The sequence below is a fragment of the Epinephelus moara genome, chromosome 3 (genome assembly GCF_006386435.1).
Source record: "Epinephelus moara isolate mb chromosome 3, YSFRI_EMoa_1.0, whole genome shotgun sequence".
Classification (NCBI taxonomy): Eukaryota; Metazoa; Chordata; class Actinopteri; order Perciformes; family Serranidae; genus Epinephelus; species Epinephelus moara.
The window spans coordinates 37,446,775-37,467,104 of record NC_065508.1 but is presented as its reverse complement, the minus strand read 5'-3'; the positions used below and the strand labels follow the sequence as shown (position 1 = coordinate 37,467,104).

Genomic DNA, 20,330 nt, shown 5'->3' with positions numbered 1-20,330 from the left:
TGTAAACTGAACCCTGGTGCGAATCAAATTACCAGACCGAGACAGCTTGAAAAGGTGGGTTGTGGTCCGCTTCCAAACGGACTCTGGTGCAGTTAATTTGCGATGTTATGCGAGCGGTTACATCAGTCGGAGGCCTTTACATGGGGAAGACAGACAGGAGAGGAGAAAACTCAGACCAATCATTGCATTCAGTCCGATGCAATGATTGGTTGAGTTTTCTTAGAACCATATGAGAATGGTATAATTATTTCTGGTGGAATTCACTTACATTTTAGTGTGCCATCAGCTTATTAATAGCATTTTAACCTAAACAAAGAAAAGTGTAAAATTTCCAGAAAGGTAAGTGTTGCTATAAGTCCTGAATCATTACTGTACAAGACGCCTTTTTTCATCCTGTCTCTATGTTAGTCATCATTCATAACATGCGATTGATTTGCAATCTAATAATAGCTTACCATCAGTTATTTCTCTATGAGCTCTTTGTGAAACCAAAGAACAGAAATATAAACACTTTAGAAGCATTAAAGTGCTGCTGCATAAACTTCTGTCAGTCACCAGAACTGATTTCCCAATGTGGGTCCTGACAATGCAGGATGACACACACCCAAACTGTCCAACCAACGAGTTACCCGTCAGTCGCTAGAACTTCATGTTTACCCCTCTTGGTTAATTTGCAAAAGACAGTATGAACCAAACAAAAACTAAAATACAATGTATCATTTTTTCCCTCTAAATGAACCCAACTACAGGATTAATTGAGTCACATGTTATAGTATGTGACAGTCCTGCTTTTCTCATGTTGACCAAGATTGAGCGTCTCTTCCTCTTACTTAAGAGCAAGTCTCTTTTCATGTGAGTAAAACAATGTGTGTGTATAAGCTATGTAAATGCAACAAGCTCAAAGCCATTCTTGATAAATGATACATAGAAGATGTAGGAAAGCACTAAGGCTACATTCACATTCAAGGGGCAGCCTGCTGCAACAGCATTATGGCACACCTCTGTAGTTTCAACAGACCGTTGTGACACTGTATGGTGAGCTGTCACATGTAGCCAGACCTACCTCCATAGTGCTGTGTGAGAGCGCTTCAGAAAGGTCTGGAATAACCATATTACCATTCTGCTGTAGGGGGGAAGTGCTCTGGCTTGTTTTTGTTCCTGTAAACCAATCACAATCATCAAGGACAGTGCTAAGATCTGGATGCAGCAGCGGTGCCCTTGCAAAATAGTGTCTGTTAGCATCACACAGCTAATGTTACATAATGGTAATTATTGGTGTTAAAGACAGAGTTGAGCTGTTTTGGTGTTTGGTGTTAGTTTGTTAGGAATGTTTATTGGCTCAGTGTTGGGTATTAACACTATGCTATGCTACGTTAGCTCCTAATAACTAGGCAGACTCTCTTGAGAGCAGAGTGGATCCGTTGACAGTGGCGACAGAAACATTTGCTGATCCAGCAGGGAGTCAGTCTGAAATCAAGCCCCCGATGCAAAAAGGATCATATTTAGGTATCGTTTGACTGGAGAAGTTTCGAAAGATGCGGCAAATCAACTCTGACTGGCCATGTCAGAAAACAGATCATCATCAGGCATTAGTCTTGTGAGATGGGGCCTGGGCTATTCCAAGCTGTGTTCACAAGTTGTTTTATTCGCCATTTATCTTTACAGCAATTTACACAAAGAACAAAACAGACGTGCCATTGCATGATCCAAATCTTGGCCAAAACTTGCCATTTTCAGTGTTTAGTTGTTAGCTCGAACTTTGTTGTTTCCTGTAGAGAGCAGGATTTTGAAAACAGTAACATGCAGGTAGCTGAAGGAAGGGAGAACGCCAGCCAAAATAGCTGTCCAGTTGCAGGCTTATAGCAACAACCTGCATCCTGTAAGTCAGACTATAAAGTGAGTTATCTGCGTCTGCACGGTGAAGTATGACCCGGAAAAATTATGGATATATGAGAAAAACACACATGAATTCCAATATAACCATTCTCACAGCGGTCACAGGGCCAGTGATCAAATATGTTTCAGATTTAAGACCACATATAAAAGTGGCCATGATCTGATTAGAGAAAAATCAGATATGTGTTACATGAAAGCAAAGAAAAAAATCTGATTTGGGCCACATTTGCTTGTAATGGGAACGTAGCGTAAGCACAGGGAGAATAAGAAAAGTCAAAAATGTGCTCTCCTGGAGGGCAGTGAACATCATACTGGAGATGAATGATATTTAAGAGTGTCTGAGTGTTTTTCCCTTAGCGATGTCTGAAGGAGACAAGTGGCATAAACCTTACTTGTGCCTCCTGCTGTCTCTCTAACAGCACTTCTACACTCGTTCTGCCTCGCTGAGAACATTAATACAGCTCTGATGCCCTAAAGGCCTCTGCTTAATAGCGTGACTATAATGACTTTTTCCACATAGCTGCCCGCTGCCAGTGTCACCTCATACACAATTACTCCATCTGGCTTTCATTGGGCTACTGTAATTATACTTTTGCTAATGTCAAATACCTTCTTCTCAGCACACAGGTGTCAGTTGCTGGCTCTATGTGTTTCCACATAGTATATGTGTGCATGAAGACTTCCTTTATTAGCCTGATACATTGGGAGACATTGAAACCAGTATAGAAGGTATTTTTATGACCCTTGTCCTGACATTGCCTACTTTGTTGCAAATAATTTAAGAAGAAACTCTTCTCAGCTATGTAACAGACTGATTAAGCTTAATAGAAAATGAGCGGTGGTACTTCCTAGGTCGATCCTAGGTATCAGTAGGCTATAGGGCCAGTCTGGCATAGTTTAAGGAGTTGGTATCAGCTAAAATAAACCAGACCCTGTCTTTACTGCTCTACTGTGTTTGTCCACTTCAGCCTGCTGGTGCAAAGCTGCTGTTCTTTATGAAATATATGCTTCTGATGTTTAGTGCAAGTGAAGACTAGAGTGTGCAAATGTGATCAAATTATCTATGGGTGCGAATGGGTTCTGACACCCAGCAGCAGGTCATATCAGCTGTCACTAAGGTTAAAGAAGTATTTCACCACTGGAAAGATGGTCTTTCCATAAAACTAGGCTGTCTGTGCAGTATAAAGATGCAAATACTTTTAAAGGTGAAGTGTGTAAGATTTAGGGGGATGTGGTGGTGTCTAGCGCTGAATTGCAGATTGCAACCAGATTAAAACTTCTGCCTGCCAGAATTCCATCACTATTCATTGTTCAGGAAGCTTTTATTGAGAGCTGAATTATCCACAAAGGTCTCTCCTTGTCACAAAACAAATGGACCAGGCAATTAGAATCTCTAAAAACACTGAATACAGCAGTTTCACGTCACATATCAGTGGCACTCGAGCGCTGCACATTGCAGTTGGGCTTTTTACTATTGTGGCTGATGCCAAAACGCAAATGGCCATATTTGGAGCTAGTGTTTGGTTTGTCCATTCGGAGCTACGATAGAAACTTGGCAATGGAACATGGTGACCTCCATATACAAATATCCGCTCCCTATGGAAATATAAACGGCTCATTCTAAGGTAACAAGAACAAAACAATTTCTATTTTCAGGTTCGAAATATACTTATTATATTACATTCAATTTTTGCCAATATCTCTCCCTAAATCCCACACTGTGGTCCTTTAAAGTTGGTGCTACAAATTGGTGCCACATGATCAGAGAAAACAGAAAAAGGACTTTGGCATTTGCTTTTGCTCAAAAGGTAGAAAACCTACAACTACCAGAATGCAGTGGACCAATTAATGCTATTGCTGTTAGGTCACAAGCTCGTCCGTTTGACACAATGGCAGGAGGCAAATGATCTCATAGTACAGTTAAATGGTAAGCTAAAATGTTACTGAGGCCAAGGGGGTTCATTTACGCAAACTACCCACCTTATTATGATACAAAGCTGGTTGAAAATCTGACATCTCATTGATCAGCTGGAACAGTTCATTAAAGAACAGCTCCACAAGAAAGAATCAAGGAGAGAAAATGGGAATAAAACAGTACAGCAAATTGATTATTTGATAGGCAGAGTGTGATTATGAGCTGCCCAAACACTTGAAGACGAAACCCAGGATTATGTCAGTGTCCCTGAAGTCGTGAGTGCATCAGGCTCTAACCCCCACCCCCACCTAAGTACCTCAAAGTAAGAATAATTTAACACAGCCTATCTTGTCTAAGCCCCTGCCCTCAATTCCCGTCTGTCCACAGCTTTATTAACTTTTTTTTTGAAGGACACGTTTAGAAGGATATGTGGCTGCGGTTGTTGTTGACCTCTGCTTGCAACATCTGTCAGCAGCGTTGGAAGAAAGCTGCGTTTGCTCACAGCAGTGGTGTCGTCTTGGCTAACTGGGAGACAAGACTGCCATGTAGCCTTTAGCGATAGCAGGGCTCTTATAACCCTTGTTTTAGTAACTGTGGTCCCTTGTGGGTGGATAAAATTCTGCAAACCTTGACCTTCAGGGACCCTTTCAAAACCTATTAGATAACAGTAACGGGTGTTAAACGAAAAACAACTTTGTTTTTTTAGAAACAGACATTTTGAAATTACAAAGCTTTGAAGAAACAGGCAATATTCCTTCTTCTTCCTGTTCTCCTAAGGGTTATGGAAATCAGTCATACACTAATTAAAATAACTTTCAATAACAACATGGACCCTGAACCAACTATGTTTGTAAAGTGGCTTTTTTTTTGCCATCAAACAGCACAGAGCCAATTTCTGCTAGAGCGGCATAATGAAGAGTAGAAAATCGGAGTCACTTTAGACAAAACTGTGTGATAAATAAATGTTAATGAATGCAATGTGTGTTAAATGATGTAATCACATGTGCACTGAGCATGTTGTTATTGTAGTTAATGAGAAAAAAAAGGGTGACTTCTGCCTCCAAATGACTCATCTCAGTGTAGTAATGAGTATATTGTTGCACTAAATTATGGACAGAGCATTCTAAATTACTGTGAAATTGCTGAATTGTGAATACGTTTGTTCTTAAGGGTGTGTTTGTGGCCACTTGGTGAATGTCAGTATTTACTCCTTAGGCTCTGTTTTTGGTCTCCGCCAACTCCCAAGGAAAATATCTCTCTTTTACAGCTAAATGCCCCTCTGTGTTAACCAGCTAGTTCAAAGCCCCTTTTCCACCAAGCAGTCCAGTACGGTTCAGTTCAGTTCAATGCGCATTTTGTCCATTTCCACTGTGAAAAGACGGGGATGGTACCAATGGAACCGTTCCTAACCCTCACAATTTTTGGTCACCCCCCTGTTTGGGGTACCTAGTGCACAGATCTGATACTATAAGATGGAGCTGTGAACACTGCAGTCAGTTGACTGGTCAGCAGCAGACGGTCACTCTGCTCAGGGCTGATTGTGGCTGGTTTTGAAGCTTATGTAACCACTGTTCATACCGTGGCAAGTCTTACATACATTAGTTAACAATAACTAAAAGATATAATGATGCTTTGCTGCCTCTCGCAGCAGCTATAGTCTGAGTTGACGTGAATCCATAAACAAACCTTAAATTTCAATATGACAACTTAGGCCTTTCCATTAGTTCTTTCTCAGATGACGTACACTTTGAGTAATGAGTGGATCTTCAAGTGTTTAAAAATATATATTAATATCAACCCGATTATGTGAACTGCATATATTCCAATCCTCACTTAGAGAAAACAAAAACAAGGCATCGCGGAGCGTCCTTCCTGTGGGCTACAGCAACACTAAACCCCAGACATCAAATACAGGAAATACAGTGATTGGTGGGTGGAGCAGTGAGTGACAACAGCCCCGCCCACATTTTAAAGAACTGTCTACAGTGGAAATGCTAAATGGAGCTACGGTCTTACCATGTCTGAAGGGTTACTTTTGGTTCCAAAGGTACCATACCTAAAGTGCTTGGTGGAAACAGGGCTTTAAGCCCAGAAAATTCACTAAAACCCGCTAACATCTGGCTTTTTAATGTAATGGGAGAGGTTATAATCGGCATTCACACCCGGGTTAAATGACTCTGCAGTAGTCACGCATATGTATCGGTTCAATTGGCATTGATGGAAACACAAAAGCCTCGTGGATGCCATAATTTTACCTGCAAGATGCAATAATGCACCACCACAACATATCTTCCATCTCTGCCCAAGCAGCGCTCAAGCATTATTCCAAAGTAGTCTGCACCATGTGAGGAGAGACTGTATAAGTAAGAGATAAATAAATAATCGACCACCGTAACATTTTCATGCTGCTTTCTACTCTTTACTAACCTGTTTTCCAGCCTGTCCGTGATATCAAATGTGACACACCAGTAAAAAACAGGCTGTGTTTGTCTGCTGTTTGCTGCTGAGCAGGTAGACTACAGAGGCTTTGTAGAGCTTTCTGTCATGTTCCTCCTTGCATGCTCTGGGTTATGTTTTTCTTCATTACATTCATCATTTCCTGTTTTATTTTGATATAGTCATCTCTCCTCTCATTGCAGACTTTACTTCCTGACCTTGTGTGTTTCCAGCCTGTGTGACTGCCTGCCCATCCCTATTAGTTTTACCTGTCCCTCATTAGTTTCCCACTATTTATACCGGTCTACTTCCTTTAATCCTTTGTGGGTTCATAGTTGGCTGTTGTTGTGTCTGTTACCTGTTTGCCCTTACCCTAAATAAATCATTGAGCTGCACCAGATTAATGCCTGTTTCATCTGTGTTTGGGTCCTGTTCCTGCTGCCCGCTTTCCTAACTGTGACACTTTCTCTCTGTAAATAGCTGCCGGCTGCGACTGAAAACAGCTCTATGAGAGTGAACCAGAACAGTAACTTGTGGATGTGACAAAGAGCGCTGTGGGTTCATTACTACAAGCAAGCCCTTTCACACTTTCATATTGTCATTTGATACATTTTAGCATAAAAATGATCACTTCTGGCTGCTTTACGACTCTGAACAGCCACCTCTATTTTACTATGACTTTATGTATCATTTTATTTGTGTGTTTGTGATGCTACAACAGCTAAATTTTCCCTCCGGGGATCATTAAAGGGTTTTCTTATCTTTATACAAGTGTAAAGTGAAAGTCTTTAGTTCCTTTGTTTTCAAGTTTTATGTCTATTCATGCATAAATTTCATAAAAGAGAGGTTTGTCAAAGCATGTGAGTGTTTGTATAGCTTACAACATGTAAGGTTGTAACTAACAGTTACTGTAATTACATTATTGATTAATCTGCACAATTAAATGATTCATTGTTTTGTATATCAAAATACATCTGAAAAATGTCAATCGTTTTTCCAAAATCTAAGGGGACTTCTTCAGATGTCCAAAGCCCAAATAGGCTCAATTTACAACGTCACACATACAGTAATTAACACAGAAAATAGAAAAAAAAAACCCAGAAAATCCTGCAGCTGTGATATGAAGAGAATTTTGGTATTTTTTCCTTAAGAATGATCTTAATGATTCTTTGCTTATTAAAATAGTTGCCAACTAATTACTTTAGCTTTTCTTGAGTGCATGATTGTGACCATGGTGGCTATACCATTAAGTGACTCTGTTTACAGTGCCACATAGGCACAGAGTTGTGTATGTTGCAGGTATGTTGGTTTATTCCTGGCTGTTTTTGCATCATCATTTTATGTGAATGGGCTTTTTTGTACAGCACCTTTCAGTGTTAATTTCCTTGACTAAAACTATATCAAAAATTTTTCATCATGAAATTTTTCCATGACGAAAACGAGACGATGACAAGCTAACATTAGAAATTAATAATGAAAACTAAGACGAAATCTTTGTTTCATTTTCGTTGACAAGACAGGACAAAAATGTTAGTGGTGGACTTTCAGACATTGAAAGCCAAAAACAGCCTTGCTTGTAGTTATCTTCAAATGCCGCACAAGCAACAGGCAAACTCCTGTAAATAGGATGTTTCGCTAGCCAGCAAAAACACTCACACTGGAGCAGCGTCAGACGTTGGTGCAGGTTGTGAGCTGCAATTTAGCAGTAAATAAGCAGCTCTGTGTGTCTGACTGTGGATGGTGGAGCTGCTGAATGGATTTGTGGAGATTGTTAGTGGCAGCAGTGGCTGTTAGCAGTTAGCTCCACTCGTTAGCTGCTAAACAGCAGCGGAGCAAGCAGCCACTTGCCGCCGCACTTCACAGCTGACCTCCACAGGACTCTACTCAGATGCGGACTCTTTTATGGGTTAATGCTGTCTGACAGGCAGGAGGCTCCGTCTTTATTTGTAGTCTTAAAAAGAAATTGTCCAAATGAGATTTTTATACCACCTGTCACCTTGATTCTTATTTCTGATGCATGAATTAGCCTAACTGGATTGGTTTAAAGATTTAAAACATATAGATAACATAAAGACTAAAAGTGTCATGAATTTTCGTTGTCTAAAACTATCATGGATAAATATGACTAAAATGTTACCAAAAGCAATAAGCATTTTCATCTCAAAACAAAGACTAAATATAAAACAGCTGTTAAAATTAACACTGGTGCCTTTCTAGTCTTCCAATCACTCAAAGCACTTTTATACTACATGCTAAGACGACCATAGAAGATGCCACCTGCTCATCAGTTAAACCACATGCGCTCACTATCAATGGCACAGCCTTTAGGAGGACTTGGTGGTTCTTCAAAACCTACTACATGCGGTCTGGAAGACCTGGGGATCAATCTGTGATCTCCCGATTAGTAGATGACTCCCTCTACCTTCTGAGCCACAGCTGCCCCACTTATTTTTTGAAATAGCAGTATGCATATTATGCTCTCTTCTCTGTTTCATTCTGGACTTTCCTTAAGAAGGAACAGAGAACATTTAAGCAAGAGAGACCCTATGAATGTTTTGTTTCTCTAAGATGGCAAAGGATTTATACTGATGCCATCTGTGGTGCCTTGGAATAAAGTGCTGAAAGATGGTCCACTACACAATACTGAGTTAGTCCCATTACAGCAGCATCTTGGGTTACTGTTCCTCCTTCTCACAAATTCAGATTTCAGAAACCTTCCAACAGCTTGTCCAGCTTCTAATTACCAAGACATACGATTCACATCATTTCTGACTACCATTGTTTGACCTGAGAGCCAAACTCTTTCTCAGTTAACTCTAACATTTAGTCATGTTCTTTATAATGATCATTAATAAAACCAGCAGTCTTGCCTTTACACTTGTGTTTTCACTTTTATCTGTTGGGCAGCAGTGCTTAAAAGTCAGGAGTAACAGACTGCAATTGCAAATTATGACCATCACATAAAGCTTTATCCTATAATTGGGATCTTTCTACAGTGCTTGAAGTCAGCAGTAGCTGTGCTGAGCACCAAGTCAGTGACCTCTTATTAGTCATTAGTGGTGGTTCTTATATTCAGCATTGTGGTGTGAGGTTAAGAGCAGAGGGAGAATACCCAGCAGAGCAACCAAACTGGCTGTAAGAACCACCTGATAAGCCTTCTGTGGCTCTCTTGGCTGTAAATAGTCATTAGAAGGTATATTGTCAAAGCCTGGGTGTCACAGGCAACCCTAAATTAAGTGTTAGGTATGAGGCTGACATTGCAGCAATTCAATGTGAGTGCAATTCAACAGCACATGCCATTATTATGACTTGGGACAAACCCTAGAGACATCAGGATAATGTCTCTAAAAATATACTTTGTCTTGTCTTTATTTATTTAACAAATATAATGCCTTGTTGAAGGAAACTATTATTGCACGAAAATGGTTTAAAGCAAACATCAGCTGGGAATAACTCTGTTTATGTAGCCCATATGCAAAACAATACACAAAACCATGTTTTACTATCCACTAGAGATTTCTATCAACTTGCAGGCATCTCTCCAGACATCAATCACTTGTGGGGGTAAAACAGAAACACCCATATTCAGCCACTATGCCCATGTGAGTAGGGTGTTGGATTCTTCTGTGTCATGAGAGGAGGATGGGGAGGGACAGAATGAGAGACAGAGGGAAGAGGAAGAGAATGATGAACTATGGAAGTATGTGTGTCTGTGCCTTTAAGAGTCCCCAGGCCAGGGCTGAATGTTGGGAAAGTCGCCCAGTGCCTTTCTCATGACCCCTGAGAGGAGGCCTTCTTCCTTCTGCGTCCATGATGGAGAATGGAGATGGGACATCAGAGTAAGCCCAGGAAAGGGACAACCAACACAGCTGGCACTAAGACACTCAGCATCTATGTTTGCCTGTACACCATCATCTAATTGCTGCTCTTGACTGTTTTATTATCATTTTCATTTCAATTTACAAGTGACAACAATACGTCACCATGTCTCCAAGCACAAAGCTACCAGTTATGTGGTGCCTATGCCTCTTTGCCACATTTGAAAATTAATGCTCTGTATATAATGTTGTGTATATTTAAAAATAGTAGTCACTCAGTGAATGTGGGGCAGGAGTTGTAACTTGTCAGCCCTCTAATGGTTAGCCTGAACATGGAGTGTAGAGGTCAAAGCAGCCTTTAAAATACGCAGCTAATACTGCAGTGCTCCACATTCTTTAATCACACATTAATCCTGTGAATGTGACTTTAATTAAGGTAATATAATTAGATTAAGGTGTTTACATGACCCCAGGCCTAATTGCAGTATTTTTAGAATTAAATGAAGATTGAGGTATTGATGTAAATGCCTGAGCCTCTGATTGAAGTGACTGTTAATATTTCTTGTTGGAAATTCGATCAAACAACCACAAGGAAATGCAAAGCAACCTTGGGACACATCATTAGTCCAATTTTAGGTCCAACATTTGCATTATTTCAACATATATCTGATATATGTGGTATGTAAGGACTATTCATGTACTGTGAATAAAAGTGCGAAAATAAGTTCTTTACTGACCTGAGAACAGAAAAGTAAATATGAGAAAATGAAAAATGACTAAAAATAGACACAAAATACGACAGAGAAATGCAAAATGACCGCAGAGAAAAAGTAAGAAACACAAAATGACTACAAAAAGATGGAAAATGACTACAAACACAAAATGACTATAAGAGTTGCACAATTACCAGAAAGAAATGCAGAAAGATACAGAGAGACACAACCATGCCATCATTTGTGTCTCTTTGCGTTGTTTTGTCCTACAAGAGCCAAACACTTGGATACTTGGAGATTTGTGGCTTTAAAATGGTGTATGATTTTAGGCCAATAACATATTGACAAACCGGGATATGGAAACGCATGATAAGATTTTTCACTATAGCACAGTAATGCTCTCCTTTTGTGCATCACTGGGAGGTTGAACCTGCACTAATCTCCCTTCAGGTTCTTGTTCTTCTGGGCCTTGTACAGTGTCAGTGGGTGTAAATACACTGGATTACAAGAGGTCTTGGCACACTGTCGACAATTGGACAGCAAACTGCCTTGCCTGAGAGGAAAAAGTGAGCTGTTGTATTTCCGTGTCATTATGTATGTACTGATAAATCCCTCAATCTCCCTCCTCAAATCAAAATTGCACCAGTTGCTGGGGACACATACATGAGGACTGCAGGCTTCAAACTGCAATAATCCCGGCTCAAAGTGGAAAGGGGCTTTGCTGCACATCCATTTGGTATTATTCTAAGAAACAGGCAATTAGAGATAAGGCCATAGTAGTAAATTGGGCGAACAGCATTCCATGACCCCTCCCTTTTGTTGTCTCAGGGGACATATAACATATTTTGGGAAGTGTCGTCAGGGTAACAATAGGGAGTTAAACAGGAAACAAACCAATGTTGTCATATTGTCATATATAGAGTATATCAGAATGCCAAGCTTTAAAGCATGTTGTGCTATAATGGGGGAGAGATCAGGGCCCTAAATGGCCCCGTGTTAGAATAATACTTGTGGCTAAAAATAACACTTGCAACCTTCTTATTCACTACACGACATCACTGAGAGTTACTATAGAAAATCAGCAGTGGCAGCAGAGCTTTCTTCTCCCCTATCCCAATGGAGCCTTTGAAGCTTGTATGGATTGACCTTGTTAAATAAGTTAAGTCCATTGTGGGACCCACCTGGAAAACAAATGAAGACGTTCTTTTCCTAGATGGCGTGTCCAGAATAGAAGAGCACAACTGCTGGTCAAGTGATAAGGCTTGGCTTATACACCGCTGCCATGAACAACTGGCTTTCGATAAGGGACGTCTAGCTCAAAGATTACACTGGCTTTCGATAAGGGACGTCTAGCTCAAAGATTACTGTGTGCTCATGTAAATGCATTCATGTCGCGCACGTGCACAGACACACGCATACACACACACAGACACAGCCACAGAAACAGACACACACAGACACACACACACACACACATACACACACACACCACTAAAACAGGGCTAATGCCAAGAATACAGAAGTAGCTATTTCCACTGCACACTGTCCATTTTATTGGAACTGGGAACATCTAAAAATAGGACAAACTGGGTTGTCCAGATTTCCACTTGATGCAATCGCTCAAACCAATCTACTATACCCTGACAAACATACCAACTAACAATTTCACTTGGCTTTGAGATTAGTATTTCTGTGTTCCTAACCAGGCAGTCTATATAACATGTATGAGAGGAGAATTAAAGCTTACATACTGTACAGTTGGCAAGTACGTCTTACACACAATGACTGGAAAGTGTGAAAAGAGATGGAAAAAAGCATTAAAGAAACACAAAATGTCTACAAACAGGTGCAAAAAAAGAAACACAAAAAGAAGCAAAACATCCACAATGAGACAAAATAACTACAATGAAACACAAAATTACTACAAAGAGATGGAAAATGACTACAGACAGGTGCAACACTAGTAAAAAGAGTTGCCAAATAACATTTAAAGAAGTTAAATGACAACAAAAATACAAAATAACTACAAAGAAACACAGAACAACTACAAAGAGCCACAAAATGACTGCAAAACGGTGTAAGACAACTAAAATGAGATGCAAAATAACACAAAGAAAAGCAAAACAACCACAAATAGACACTAAATAACTACAAAGAAACACAAAACAACAAAGGGCCACAAATGGCTATAAACTGGTGCGAAATGACTAAAATGAGATACAAAATGACTAACAAGAAAAGCCAAATGACCACAAAGAGACAGAAACTAACTACAAAGTAATGCAAAATGACTACAAAGAGATGGAAAATGACTGCAAACAGGTGCAAAACTACTAAAATGAGACACAAAATAACATTTACAGAAGTAAATTGACACCAAAAAGACACAAAATGACTACAAAGGGGCACAAATGGTTAGAAACAGGTGCAAAACTACTAAATGAGATGCAAAATAACACAAACAAAAGCAAAATGAACACAAAGAGACAGAAACTAACTTCAAAGAAATACAATATGACCACAAAAAGATGCGAATGACTTCAAAGAAACGCAAAACAACTACAAGGAAACACAAAATGACTAAAAAGAGATGCAAAACAACTAAAATGAGATGCACAATAAGACAACAAGAAGTCACACATCCACAAAGAGATGCAAATACCTACTAAGAAACACAAAATGACTGCAAACAGGTGCAAAACTACAAAAAAAGAGTTAAAAAATAACACAGAGAAGTAAAATGACAACAAAAAGACGCAAGATAACGACAAAGAAACACAAAATGACTACAACAGTTGCACATTGATCAGAAAGAAATGCAAAAAGACACAGCGAGACACAGCCATGCCGTCATTTTGTGTCTCTTAATGTTGTTTTGTCCTACAAGGTCCACATATTTGGACACTTAGAGATTTGTGGCTTTTAAACAGTGTATGGTTATAGGCAAATAACATATGAAAACTGTGGAGGTTTCACAGGATATGGAAATGTATGGTAGGATTTTTCACAATAGCACTGTAATGCTGTCCCTCTGCGCATCATTGCGAGGTTGAACCTGCACTAATCTTCCCTCAGGTACTTGTTCTTCTGGGCCTTGTACACAGTGGCAGTGGGTGTAAATACACTGGATTACAAGAGGCCTTGGCACACTTGCACAGTTAAAATACTGTACATAATGTACAGTAAGGACGTCTTATACACAATTACTGGCCAGTGTGAAAATATGCTAGAAAAAAGATTCAGTTCTCCTGTATGTGATCCCTGAGTTGACGTCCCTTAAAACAAATTCAATTACGCTATCAGAATACAGTGCGTAATTAGCCACACCGCCTATTGAACCTTGGCTAATGTAATCAAATTAGCTGATCCAAACATGACTTCACTAAGACTAATCCAGATCTTAATCTAAGTGGTTCAATGTGATTGAGAAGCACAGTTAACTATCATGCAATGAAAGCTTAATTCAAAGACATGTTCTGCTAGAGAAAAGCACAGAGGTTTATTGCCAACTTTAATTAAAGTAATAATAAACTGAACATTCAAGTTCAGTGGCGCGCTTCATCAGTAAACTTGAACTTGAACTTTTGAATATTGTTTTTATCAGCTGCTCTTGCTTGAACCAATGTGTGTGTGTAACTTGTTTCTACCTGAACATTGTATCAGGATACAGTTTATGTCTATGTCTACCTGTCTATACTAATACATACCATGCAGTGGTGGAAATGCGTCCACCAATAGGCAGTAGATATTTCTACTGCGGAAGGTATTCGGGGCAGGCTATGTAACAAATCCAACATGTTCTCATCCCAAGTCATCACATATCGCTGCTTTGTAGGCGGACATTCATATCTACGTATTACGCACTAGGTATCCTCATGCGTCTGCGATTGATGTTCCAGGACACCACAAGCAACAACAGAATGTCAACGAAAGCACATGGTTAGGTTTGGAAAGAAACATCATGGTTTGACTCTACATTCATACAGGAAGCAAACACCAGGCTCCAAGGGTAAAAAGTCCAGGGTTTGTTGGACCCATCCACCCCCCCTCCTGCCTGCCCCATAGGGACTTTCCAGCTCCTTATATTACACTGTTATTGGCAGCGTTCAAAACTGATGTCATCCTGTGGCAATTTATACCGCCGCAACAGGTGCCATCCGGCTGTGTTATGAACTGATGACACCAATGCCTGCATCGTACCACCATGAAAAGTACCATCTGGCCAGCCAGTGGCGTATGATAACACTGTGAAAGGTTCTGTCCAGCCCCATTACAAACTGATGCCCCAGCATCGGTGTCTGACGCCGAAATCATTGACTAAGTGGTGGTTTTTGACGACTTCGGAATGAGAACGGGCTGGCAAATCATGGCTGGATACTTGCATGATCTCAGGAATCTAGCTTCCCCGCAAGGAAATGTAATCTGGGCAGACACGGAGGACGAGGGTGACAACCCAATCACCACAAAAAATGTTAGCATTGTACGTTTCTGCAAACCACAGATGTATTACATTTGTACATTACTATGTAGCAGATACGCTGAAACTTTACATTTCAACAACGCTGTGGTTACTATGGTAAGGTTTGGGAAATAAAAAACATTTGGTTATGGCTGGGAAAAGATCATGTTTGGCTTTAAAAACTGCTCTTGTGGCACTATCCTGGCAGGAAATGCAGCCATGTCTCGGTAAAAATCTACCACTGTTCTTGGACTGTCTCAGTGGAAAAAAACGTGATGGTCCCTGAAAAACAACTGGTGTTGCTGTTTGTTGGTCTGGACAGTGGCCTGCAGTCATCTGCAGCTTGGCAGGTGTCTTGCCTAGGTGATTCGCAATTCACCATCCCTACCACCTCTCAGTGATCTTGTCAGCTCATATACTACGTCACTTTAGAAATATTGATATGATACGTAGGAAATGTGTGAATCTAACGTAGTGATGTTTTGGAGAAATACACAATGCTAACATTTTCTTCTGGCCTCTGGGCTTAGAGTTAAGTTGTAAATACAGAAACCTGTAACACTAAAATTATTGTTCTCAAGAACCTTAAAGCTTCCACTTTGAAAGAATTTTAGTTTTACTGTTTGGAGTCTTTTATTTTTAACTTAAGTGTTGTCTCATGTGAGAAACATTCAATTCATTATAATGTAAAAGAAGAAGAAGCAGCAGATTCTCACACTGAGAAACAAACAACCTGAAATATCAAATAAGGTCTTGTCTTGTTTGTTGGAGGACGTTCACTCACTACCGGCTCTAACGCACTCGGCTACATCAGGGACTCAAGGAGTGCTCAGCCTTCCTGTTGCCACAGGCTGCTATTCATGAACATTTCCTCTCTGTATCTTGACCACTTGGTGTTTTCAGGACACACCTGCAGGGCGATTGATGGTGAGTCAAACACTGAGGTCAAGGTCAGCCACTGTGGTTATATTGTCCTGATGTACTGTGACAATGAATCACAGCCTGCTGTTAAAACTCCATGTTAGTCACTAGGAGACATTACTAACAATCACTCCTGGAAATGCCTTAAAGGAGTCTAAACCATGAAGTCATCTTAGGGGTCTGTGTGGTAAAATGGTACAGTAGCTTTTCTCAGGTAAAACCCCTCCCGCTGGGTGTAACAAGCAAGCCTGAGATTGTCTGTGTCAGCGCATGTGATTGTTTTGGCAACAGCGTTGAAAAGCACACACGGGCTTTGGGCAGCCGAGAGCAAATTCAAGCAAAATGTGAAGCTCCTGCTTGCTTTCATGTCTCACAGGCCAAATGAAAGTCACCAGCCTGTCTGTTGGAACTAACACGCACTCACCTGAAGCAGATGGAGCTCCCTAACTTAAATGGATATCTCCTGTTTTTCCATATGAGAGCAGGATGGTTCGTGAGAGGAGTCTACATCCAAGTGAAAACTGAATGTTAGACCGCCAGATGGAAAAAGTACTGAGAGTTACATTGAGACAGGAGGAATGATAAAATGATGATTGAAAATTCATGACAAGATAAATATGAACTTACAGCAATCCTCTGTTGCTATTTAAAGAGGATGATTTTCTGTCAAGTCAGAAGCATTTGCCTTTATGTGACCTAAGTCAAACAGTGTGTCTGATGAAGACTTAATTTTACCTGAGGCTTCTTCCTCTTCGGAAGGAGCCACGTGTAACTTCTCACAAGAAAACAACTGTCTGACTCTCCTATCTTCTGAAAAATCACGACTAACTGTGATAATGTTTTCCTGTAAAGTGTAAACTGATGCTCCCCTCTTGAAAACGCTGTTGAAATTTTTATCTGTTTAATCATTTAAAACGTCTCATTCCTTAAAACATTTTGCAAAATACTTGTGCAGCTGTACCGTGCCCCAATTTCTAAATCAAAGAGATGGCAGGGGGGGAAAGTAGGCTGCGTGTACTGTACAGCTATCAGTGAAAGTAGGAGTTTAATACATTGCTAGAGAGAGTGATGGCTGAGCCAATGTTGCAGCAGCCATAAAGGGATTATTCTTCCCTGGAAGACATAATCATGTGTAACACACTTGTTTCAAATCCTGTGAAAAACAAACAGGTGTTTCAGCTTTAAATCCAGCCCTTCATCCTCTGGCACACAGACAGGACAGAACCCCCAGAAACAGACCTTTTCTGTTATTTCCCAATTAGTTATTAGGATATGGTGAATAATGCCAGGATGGTTTCAACACCATTCATCCCAGAAATAGACCTCACATCTTGAGGAACAGAATGTCTGGAAATATTTTGTAAAATGTACTTAATGTTGACAACGAGCAGGAGATAGACTGTTGCTTTGGTTTGATGATAATCTGGATGAAAATGTCAAAATTTGTGTTGAATGAATGTCACCTTGGGACACATCATGAGTCAAATTTTAGGTCCAGTATTTGCACTATTTAAAAAATATATCTAATATATGTGGTGTGTGAGGTGTATTAGGCTGTTTAGTGTATGAAAGAAAAACAACCACTGTGAATAAATGTGTGAAAATAAGCTCTTGACTGACCTGAGAGCCCCCACAGGAAGGTGAATGAGAGCAAAGTAAGTTTCCTCGAAGTACTGGTGTAGACCTCCATGGTTGATGCAGCCACAGCTTCCACTTCTCGGTGTGTTAACGTCCTTCACCCAGCTTTATATATGAGCTCTGTTTGGCCTCAGGCAGAGCTCTTCAAGTCTGTCAAGTGGTTTCCCTTCGATCTCCCAGCAGAGCCGTGAGCCGGGGAAGGTAAGGGACACTTCGGGTGAGGGAATGTGAGAGCCGCAGGAATCCTCTTTTCTGACTTTGCGGTGAGGTTGTAGTAAAGTGTAAATAGGATCACGGTCTTGCGCGACTCTTGTTCTCCTGTTAATGCTCGTCCGCATCAGCAGGTCCGTCCTTATGGAGACGGCAGCGAGTCCAACTCTGCAAGTTGTCCTTTGTCATCCGGAGAGAGAGAGAGAGCCGAGAGCGAGACAGGAGAGCCGTACCACCTCAGTGAGCGAAAAGGCATCAAGATTACTGCAATATCAAAGATAACTTCCGGTTTGGTGCTTCAAAATAAAACCTGCTATTTACGGACGCGGTTTAACTGAATGCTTTGCGTAACAATCCGCTCTTATTTTGAAAGAAAGGTTGACCGACATTCCTTAAATCGCCACCTGTATTTTCCATCTTGACGAAGGTACACCTGTCCTCTGGCTCGCAGCCTGTGTGCAGGTGGAAAAGCTACTTTTCATGTAAGGTTTTGAATATAATTCTGAATCTTTTTCACAAAATGAACCATTAACAAAAGTACATATCATGTGATGCAGAGACTGTAAAATGTAAAACACACTGGGTGTAATAGGGTAAGGGACTGTTCGTTACTGACGAGGGGGAGGGGGGTGTTACAAAGAGAGGGGGGCATGTAACATAATTGTTTAGGCAATGGGAGGGGACTAGGTTTTTTCTATATTTTGGCTTGGGATGGGGGGTATATACATTTGAATTGTTGTATTTTGATTATAATACTGCAGTTTTTTTTTTTGTTTTTTTTTTTAGAAAACATGCCCTCCTAATGGCATGTTTTAATTCTGGGGCGAGGAGGTGGTGCAAAAAGGGGAAGGCATGTCAAAGGCATGTCAAAAAGTGGGAGGCATGCCAAATACATTTTAAAGCACTGGGGAGGGACTTTTGTTTTTATTATTTTGGCTTAGGAGTGGGGCATACAAATTTAAATGGTTGTATTTTGATTCATTTTACTGCAAATTTTCATGTTTTCTTTGAAAAATTGCCAAAAACTACACCATTTATCAAAGCCAGACACAGAAATTATCGTTGTATTTTCAAATTTCCGATGGTCAATGGACACAACGTGTGTGACAAACGTTTCATCGGAGAAAAAAACAAAAACAAATCTGAGCTTGAAATTGTGACATTTCATCTTAATCACTTTATCCTACATGTTATTAATAATTTGGCAAAAAAGATACCGTCGACACTAACTAACCGCATGCACGACAAAAGTGACAAAACAAAAAGTTTTTTTTCATTTCGTCTTCAACTTTCAACTTTTAAATTTCAAACACCAAAGGGTAACTTCTAATAATCTAATAACTCATTTATGATGGAGGGAGGGTCATGCATTTTCAGGGAGGCTCAAGAAAAAATGTCTGTAGCTTCAGGGAGGGTCTAAATAAGTAAATAAGTCACACCCTAACCACCCTCTTAATTAGGAACATGGATTATGACATCTTCTTGTGAATGGACGAGAATGTGTGAGAAAATTCATTGTAAAGGTCTCAGTCAGTCTTCTCAAGTCTCTCAAAAATACTTGTCACAAACAGCAGAAAATAAATGAACTGATTATGAAATTATGTCTTCAAGTCTATAAAAAAACATCATGCTGCAAATGTCTTACACCTGACCTGTTATGACCTGAATTTTTCTATTAAAAATGAGAGGCAAAAAATTGTGTTTCATCAAATTCTAGGCAGGCGTACTTGTGTGCAATTTGCCAATTTCAAGCTGTCTCAAGCTTTTTCAACAATAAGCCTATTTCCAAACCCACACGACTAAAGCTCCATCCTTTTCCCCAGTCTCCCCTTGAAAATCTTCAGCTCCTGTTCTATCATGTGTGAAGAGGTGTGGGTCTGAAAGCAGAGAAACAGACTGGACTCAGCTTGACATGAATTCCCAAGGTGAGCTCACCCCCTGATGTAAAAATATGGACTGACCTGTGCTCTCCGAGGTGGTCAGACCCCTTTATTTCATTTTCTAAGGTTGCCCAGTTGCCTCAGCAACAAGGGTGAGGCTAATGCGGGGGGACTGCTCAATTATGAGAGGTGAACAAGGGTTATTCCTGTGATTAAATCCAAAGAAGCAGGGTCCAAGCCTTATGGGGATGAGATTTTGTTGTGTTGTTGTAAAATGCATCTGGGCCTCCAGCTGAAATCTGCAGCATTCTGGGGGGAAGCTGTCAAAACAGCCCTGTTTTTATTTTTGTTGCAAAAATAATTTGAGCAGGGCAGAGAGGCTAATACTGGATTCTGGACTAGACTGCTAATCCAAACAGACAAGTGTGGTCAAAGGATGAGCAA

The 20,330-nt window shown here is 40.3% G+C and overlaps 1 protein-coding gene across 1 annotated transcript in view; it reads right to left on the bottom strand.

The window, feature by feature from the left end:
• The window catches only part of esama (endothelial cell adhesion molecule a), a 93,277-nt gene extending 75,062 nt beyond the window's left edge, over positions 1-18,215 (bottom strand). The window contains exon 1 of the mRNA XM_050035834.1: positions 17,779-18,215. Coding sequence (XP_049891791.1) covers positions 17,779-17,848 — 70 coding nt within the window. The 5' untranslated portion in view covers positions 17,849-18,215. The remainder of the gene's footprint in view (positions 1-17,778) is intronic.
• Between the last annotated feature and the right edge of the window lie 2,115 nt (positions 18,216-20,330).